Raw genomic sequence first — 8713 nt, 5'->3', positions numbered from 1 at the left:
CAGTGCAAGGGCAGTAGCACACACGCAGCAGTACATACACACGCACACGCATGCAGCACACTCATGCAGCAGCGCACACACATGCATCACACTCATGCAGCAGCAGCACAGCAGCACACGCATGCAACACAACACACACATTCAGTAGCACACTCACGCAGCGGCAGCACACCAGCACACGCATGCAACACAACACACTCATGCAGTAGCACACTCACGCAGCAGCACAGCCCGCAAACACATGCAGCAACATGGACACACGCAACAACGCGTAGCAAACACACACGCAGCAGCAGTAGCACACACACGCACGCTCACAAACATACCACATGAGGGCAAAAGTGTTTTTTTAGGTATCATTTAGGCTTAAAAAGTGTCATAAAAGGCATAAAATTTAGACTCATTGTTAGATAGGGAATAAATCATTTATCGATGTCAAATAGGCATAAAATTTAGACACGGTGTTAAATAAGGAATTTTCTCCTCTCTAGTAGGTACTCCCTCCTTTCCAAAATACTCCCTCCTTTCCGGTTTATAAGGCTTATCTCAAAATTTTAGTTTTTTCATTTTATAAGGCTCAATTGGTTGTTCTCCATCACATATTCAGATTCCAAGGTGCATTAAATCATTACATGCAAGTATTAAGAGAAAATTGACCAATGCATGTACTTTATGCATGCATGCATTGCAATTAATGCATTGGTAAACATAATTTTTTAAGGAAAACAAGAGCATTAATTGGGTGCTTTTGCAAACTACAAAAAGTATTTTTTTTTGCATGGTAATACGTGTCTCATTTATAAAATAAAGATCCGGTTACAAGCCACGTAAGCACCAACATTACAAGACTGAAAAGATAGGATAATCCTATGCAAAATACCAGCGCCTGTTCCTCTCCTCCGACACCACCGAAGCGGCCATCAAAGGGAAAGAAAACAGATCACCTCTTCACCCGAGCTCGACGCGGCTCCATCGCTGATCAGCAGCTTTACGGACCTCGAAAGTAGTTTGCCAGAAGCAAAACCATTGCCGTTGAAAGAATCAGACCGGGGCAACATGTCCCCGGACACGCCATCAAACTCTAGATCTGACACCCCCGCACGACAACGACGTCGAAGGAGGAAACCAGAACTGTCAGCCACCAACCACAAACCCAGCATGGGATGCACCATCTTCCAGCTGTCACTTGCGCAGACAACCGTCTGCGCATATTCCTGGACGATAAAACCTCCCTGCTCCACCATGACGTCGGAGACAACGCCACAGCAACGGGGACAGAGCAGAAGGAGAGACACACCTGATGGAGTCGCCGCCGCCGCCTCGCCGACACCATCCATGAACCCAAACACAGCCGATCTGAAGGATCGGCAAACACACGATGCCATCAACTCCGAGACGCCGCCATGAAGGACACCGCCGGTGTGGGAGTGAAGCTGAGGCAGATTTATTCGTTCGGGCGCCGCTCCCACCACCCTAACGGCGCACCACGACCTACAAATCCAAAACCTAACTACAGAGCGGAGGAACGGGGTCCCCCCTCCCTCCTGCCGCCGGAGCAGCCGGACGGAGAGGGGGCCAACGCCCTGGCCGGCTGAGATCGGAGGAAGAAAATCGCCTCCCTAGTCGCCAGGTGTGGCGGCGGCTAGGGTAGGGAACACAACTACAAAAAGTATTCCACCACTCATCATCTACCTTGGTTGGTGAGATTTTTGAATTGAGCCCTATAAACCGGAAAGGAGGGAGTATAGTGTTCCTCTATTCCCGTGCTTCAACGTTGACCATAAATTTAACCAACGAGACCGACTGCGGCGGGAGCAAAAGTTATACCAGTGAATTCGTATTGAAAAAAGTTTTCAATTATATAATTTTTTCTCCCGCCGCAGTTGGTCTCGTTGGTTAATTTTATGGTCAAAGTTGGACTTGGGAAGCATGGGCGCACTCTATTTTGGAATGAAGGGAGTATAGATAAGCATATGTCATTGCTTACCTAGGTTAACTTACTTACTATTTGTATCCAACTCGTATTAAACATAGTTTGTTTTTAATTTGTTATACAGGTGTTTGCTTCATCTTTTTACGACAGTATACAGGTGTTTGCTTCTTCTTTTTTCGAGAGCACGGGTGCTTGCTTTTCAGTACTGTACATATGGTTTCATTGAATCAAAGGTGGTTCAAATCGTTTCCTGTTAGTACGTTGCATGAGTCCTGGTGGTAGTTCAAACAAATTTGCACAAGTTTCGGGCATATACCAGACGAAAAATCTGTACGCCGCACCGAGTCCCACGGTAGGACCACTGCATCTTGCAGCTGCCGGCCTCGATCCGCTGTACACTGCAGACCACAGCGAAGTGACTGAGCGACAGTTCCACGCTAAGCTCTGGTAGTAGCTACGTACCAAACTCATCCAAAACTAGCTCGGTACACGGCCGATCACTTCGGTTCGGCATGGCCACGGCGGCGCCTCACGTCATGGTGCTGCCGCTCGCGGCGCAGGGCCACGTGACCCCGCTCATGGAGCTGTCGCACCGCCTCGTCGAGCACGGCCTCGAGGTCACCTTCGTCTGCACCGAGCCCACCCATGCGCTCGTCATCGACGCCCTGCGACTGCGAGAAACCACCGTGGAGGGGATCCACCTGGTCTCCATGCCGGACGGCCTGGCCGACGGCGACGACCGCAGGGACCTCGGCAAGGTCCTGGACGCGCTCTCCCGGTGCATGCCGGGCTACGTGGAGGAGCTCGTCAGGGAGAAGAAGGTGACGTGGCTCGTCGCCGACGCCAACCTGGGGTCCTTGTGCTTCGAGGCCGCCAAGAAGCTCGGCGTCAGGGTCGCTTCCTTCTTCCCGGCGTCCGCGGCATGCCTTGGGACGCTGTCCAGGATTCCCCAGCTCATAGAGGATGGCTTCTTCGACGACAAAGGTACGAGAATCTCCTGAATTTTCTCAACGATCAAACGAAAAAGAAAATCAAGGCTGGGATTTACGCTTTGTACTTGTCTAAGCATCAAATGTCACACAGATTAAGATCGGAAATGGCAAGATCGCGTTTTTTTTTTCTTGAGGCAGCACGTCAAGATCAGAGGATAGTGTAAATATGTGATGTCTGAATATATAAATGCAGGCTTCCCGAAGCGACGAGAGGCGGTGGAGCTGGCCCCCGAGATGCCGCCGGTCTACACGTCGCACATGCTGTGGAGTGTCGACGGCGGGCCCGAGGTGCAGCACGTGGTCTTCCAGCTGGTGTGTCGGAATACCGAGGCGGCCAGCCTCGCCGACGTCGTCGTGTGCAACTCGTTCCTCGAAGCGGAGGCCACGGCGTTCGAGCTGTTCCCTGACATACTGCCCATCGGCCCGCTGCTCGCCGACCCAGGAAAGCCCGTGGGGCAGTTCCTGCCGGAGGACACGAGATGCCTCGGCTGGCTCAACGCGCATCCCGTCGGCTCCGTCGTGTACGTGGCGTTCGGCACCTCCACCGTCTTCGAGCCCCGCCAGTTCCGGGAGCTCGCCGAGGGGCTGGAGCTCACCGACCGGCCCTTCCTGTGGGTGGTTCGTCCGGACTTCACGTCCGGCGCCGGCATCAGCAAGGCGTGGTTCGACGAGTTCGAAGGCCGCGTCGCCGGCAAGGGCATGGTCGTCAGCTGGTGCTCCCAGCAGCAGGTGCGCGCAGTCGGCATCCTCTTGAGTCTTGACCATTGATTCTATTGTGACTTGCATTACATGATCCATCGTGATGTTCGTATTGCAAGGTTCTGGCGCACCGGGCCGTGGCGTGCTTCGTGTCCCACTGCGGATGGAACTCGACCATGGAAGGGGTGAGGAACGGCGTGCCCTTCCTGTGCTGGTCCAGACTGAAGGTCGACCAGTACACCAACCGGAGCTACATCTGCGACATCTGGAGGACCGGCCTGGCCGTGTCGCCTGGCGAAGATGGGGCTGTGACCAAGGAGGAGGTGAGCACCAAGCTGGAACAGGTCATGGGTGACCATGGCATCTCGGAGAGGGCACGGATGCTCAGGGACGCCGCTCGCAGGAGTCTCGGCGAGGGCGGCTCGTCGTATGAGAATTTCAAGAGATTCATTAGCCTCCTAAAGGAGTGAGCTGTGTTTCAAATTTACTTTGCCGGTCAGGATGCTCGCTCCCAGTGATCAGATGTTTGTACACCATTTTTGCTATCTAAGAGGAAGATAATGATGCCGCAACGTGAGTCTTGGTGGCGGCCTGGCGGGAGCCAAGCATTTAGGGAATAGGGAGTAATCGGTCCGTTAGCATAGTGTAGTAGACATACACATGCCGATGCATCAACGGGCCAGAGCAGAAATTTTTTCTCTCACATAACCTTTTTTTCCTTTTTATTAAATAAACCAGATGTACTTTTTTATATGAAAATCCAGATGTGCTGAAGACAGGCATACGAAATGTTTCCATTAAATAAGGGCACTTAAGTAATATTGAGATGCAAAAAATTCCCGCAAATGAACCACTTGATTTGATAAACAGGGAAGAAAAGCTCGGATAAAATATATTCCTTTAAAATCCAAATAAATACCAAACAGGTGCTAAAGTTTATGAAAGTTTTCCCTCGCTCGTTTGGTTACACGTACTGGTTTTGTCCATTTTGTTTTCTTTTCTCTTTTCTTTTATTTTCTTTTGGTTTTTAATTTTTCTTCGCTTTCATTGGTTTTCTTCATTTCTTTACTGGTTTTTTTTCTTTCTTTGTTATTTGTTTCTTTCTCCATTTACATTGGCTTTTCCTTTTCTTACTTCTGGCATCGACTTTTTCACATACATATTCAACATTTTTTATACATGTTAACATTTTTCCATCTGCATGCTACATTTTAAATTTTATATGTTTTATTTCAACTTTTTTCCATCCGCATGGTACATTTTTGGTATAGATCTGTACTATTTTTTACATAGATGTTTAAAAAATTTCAAATACATCATTAACTTTATTTCAAACTTATATTTTTATGTCTACTTTTTGCATAAATTTAATACATCTTTTGTATACACCGGGAACATTATATATATATATAAATATATTTTCCAATACATGATTAACAGTTTTTAAACATAGTTTTTATGTCTACTTTTCCATAAAAAAATTAGTTTTTTTGTAACTTTTTCTATACATGTTTAATATTCTCCAAATACATGATTAATTTTTTAAAACTTCTATCTTCTATGTCTACCATTTTCCATACACATTGTACATTATTTACTCCATTCATTAGGAATTTTTTATATACACGTTTAACATTTGTAAAATAAATGATTCATATTTTAAAACATATATATTCGTCATGTCTACTTTCCATAAACATTGTACAATTTATGTACAAATCGGGAACATTTAAAAAAACATATGTCTACTTTTTCCATAGATATTTTGCATTTTTTGTATATATCAGTAAGATATTTACATACATGTTTAACATTCTCCAAATACATGATTTACTTTTTCAAAAACTTCTATTTTTCATGTCTAATTTTCTCCATACACATTGTACATTCTTTATTCATCAGGAACATTTTTCGTATGCACACTTAACATTTTAAAAATACATGATTAATATTTTTTAAACATATATTGTTTACGTCTACTTTCCGTAAACATTGTACAATTTATGTATATATAGGAACATTTTTTATGCACATGTTTAACATATTTCGAATACATGATTTATATATGGTAAACATATATTTTTTATGTATATTTTTTCATACACATTATACAATTTTCCTATACATTAAAAACATTTTTTACACACATTTAACTTTTTCTAATGCGCAATTAACATGTTTCAACTTTTGTATATAAAGTGATTTTTGTAATAGATATATTCATGATAATTCAAAATACAAGAAAAGTAATATAAAAAACAAATGCAAAAATGTGAGAAAAGTAGAAGAATATACATTAGCAATATTTCTCTACACATTTGAATTTTTCTGATGCGCAATTGACATGTTTCAACTTTTGTATATAAAGTGATTTTTATAATAGATATATTCATAATAATTCAAAATACAAGCAAAAGTAAAATTAAAATTAAAAAATAAATGGAAAAATAGAAGGAAAAAAAACGTTGAACGTATGTGGTCCGCACTGGGCCGGCTAATTTGACGACTACATGAAGCGAGACGTCCAACTGTCTCTTGTCAAGTGAGACATAGAAGAGCAACAAACTAAGGGTTACCCCTTGCGGGACTCTTGCATGGGCATTTTTGTGATCTGGGAGCGCCACCAAGTGATGCATCGAGTCGCCACCATATGTCACGTGTTGGGCATTCTCTTTGGATTTTAGGTTTTTTTATTGTTCTGCGAGCATTTTCGACTTTCTACCTAGTTTTTCCTAAGTTTGGAGGATTTTTTTTTTGAAAAGCGATGCTTTTTCTGCCAGAGGCACGAGATGTACTTCCGTAAGAAGCACAGCTATGCTTCCCAAAAAGAAAAAACCACAACGTGTGTTTCCACTCGTGAAGGCACATATTTGCTTCCGCAAGAGGGGCGGGTTGTGCTTTCGTTAGAAGCACAACCTGTGCTTCCACGAGAAGCACAGATGTGGTTCCACAAAAAAAAGGGAAAAGCAAAGAATGTAGTTCTGCGAAAAGGACATGTTTGTTTTCGTGAGAAGCACAACCTGTGCTTTCAAAAAAAGTGAAAACCACAACCGGGCTTCTGGGCTCCGGTTTTTTTCTTTCTTTTTCGGTATTTGTTTCTTTTTGCCGGTTTTTTTATTTTTGCTTTTTTCCACATTTTTTTGTGTTTGTCTTTTTTTTTTCTTTTTTGGGTTCATAAGAATAAAAGTTCATCGAAACTTAGTAACTTGGGATCTAGTTTAGAAGATCTCAACGCAAAAAAATCCAACAGTAAAAATGATACGATATTTAAACACACGGTTCTGGAGACAAAACATTTTGAATAAATTTATGAAAAAAGAAAAGCTCATAGGTTGCGACAAATGACTCACATACAGTGTGACACTTGTGAGCACTTGAAAAGATGAGGAAGTGACCTTCAAGGAGGTAACCATTAACAGGCGACTTGGAAGACATAGGCGAGCCCTTGCTGGACTAAGCGCCAACAGTAGCACGGCAGACGAGTTTGAGCCCACACTTGTTCAACAAAACAATTAAGGACATGTACAATGGTGCTATTTTAGCAGTGCCACGTAGGATAAATGCTGAGGTGGAGAAAAGAGAAATCATAAGAAAAAACTTGTCTTCTCTTATTTAAGAGATGATCTCTTAGCACAATATGTCTCACCAAATATTTAGGAATAACTAGTTACTGAAAATAAGGTTAAAAGATAATCCATTATAGACATGTTTTTTTTATCTTCTTTAAATTATATGCAAGTCTTAAGCACTGTACATGCCCTCCGCTTCACGCGGTGAGGACGGGAGAATAGGGAGCACGGCACGTTTCAACAGCCTTGGTACGCATGTGTGTGTGTGTGTGTGTGTGTGTGTGGGGGGGGGGGGGGGGGCACCGGCGTGAGGGCCAGCCATGCCACAGTGTCCAGTGTCCACACCGGCGTGGATTGTTCACTCTGCGCGCACACTCCACAAGTCAAAGTGGTCACTGATTGTACCAAAAGAAATGGTCGGTGACTGCTCACCAGTCTCACCCAACGGTGCGGCGCCGCCGCGCTTTGCGCAGTCCGCACGGCGGCGTCACACGCGCCCGCCGAGCTTTCCTTACCCGTCGCGGCCTGGCCGTGGGGGGAAAAATTCACTGTTTTAACCTTTTTTCTTAACTTAAGCACGATTAGACTCTATGTGCAAAAGTTTTTCCGATCTGATCATTTTTCAACCGCCATTGTCTTTGGCGGTGGATTTACTTACACCGTCACGCCCGTTTGGTGTGAAAAGGACCTTACCGTCATGGTCTTTGGCGGTAGGTGCATGCATGTAATTATAATAAGGGCACACATACAATAAAAGATCTGTTTTTTCCAAAAAAGACCCTACCGTCATAGGCTATGGCGGTAGGGTAACACATCCTGCCGCCATAGACTATGGCGGTAGGGTCTTTTTTTGCAAAAAATGAAGGTGACGGTGCAGTTAAGTCCTACTGTCAAAGGCCTTGACGGTAGGATGTGTTACCCTACCACCAAAGACAATGACGATATGAAAAGGGTCGGACCCGAAAAACTTTTGGACATAGGATCATATCGTGCAAACAGTGAATTTGGCCGCCGTGGGCGGAGTCGCGGCTTTTCCCTTTCTCTTTCCCAGCCTCGACACCGCCACGCAAGCTAAGCAGCGGGACCAACGGCGAGAGTGGGGCTCCTTTTTTTAGAAGAGTGAGAGCAGGGCTCCTATTCTCGGCTCATAGCGAGTGACGGCCCATGTAGTGTTTTTTTAAATACAATTGGCCAGTTTTTAGCTGGCTTCTTATTCCAGCTGGGTTTTTTGTATTATTTCTTTTATGAATTTAAAAAATACTCATGATTTTAAAATACTTTTTAATTTCGTACAAATATTGTGAATTTTAAAACATGTTCATGCTTTGTAATACATATTCACTATTTTTAAACAAATGTACATGAATTTTGGAAAAATATCACGAATTTTAAAATATTCATGATTTTAAAATGTTTATGAATTATCATCAGATAATTTTCCTGATAGAGTGCTTCGTCCAACCTTCCATAATTTTCCTAATCGTCATTTGTTGAAAACCGCTCCACCTTTTATTGTCTTA

The 8713-nt window shown here is 44.0% G+C and overlaps 1 protein-coding gene across 1 annotated transcript; it reads left to right on the top strand.

Annotated features, from left to right (window-relative positions):
• The first annotated feature begins 1926 nt into the window (after positions 1-1926).
• On the top strand, positions 1927-4196 carry LOC109748962 (UDP-glycosyltransferase 83A1). Its single transcript, XM_020307961.4, has 3 exons — positions 1927-2917; positions 3119-3654; positions 3744-4196. The coding sequence occupies exons 1-3, from the start codon at positions 2446-2448 to the stop codon at positions 4092-4094; spliced, it is 1359 nt and encodes a 452-aa protein (XP_020163550.1). The 5' UTR covers positions 1927-2445; the 3' UTR covers positions 4095-4196.
• Positions 4197-8713: the final 4517 nt, after the last annotated feature.

Source organism: Aegilops tauschii, chromosome 7 (genome assembly GCF_002575655.3).
Source record: "Aegilops tauschii subsp. strangulata cultivar AL8/78 chromosome 7, Aet v6.0, whole genome shotgun sequence".
Lineage (NCBI taxonomy): Eukaryota > Viridiplantae > Streptophyta > Magnoliopsida > Poales > Poaceae > Aegilops > Aegilops tauschii.
The sequence above is the reverse complement of the archived record's forward strand: the minus strand, read 5'-3'. Positions and strand labels throughout refer to the sequence as shown.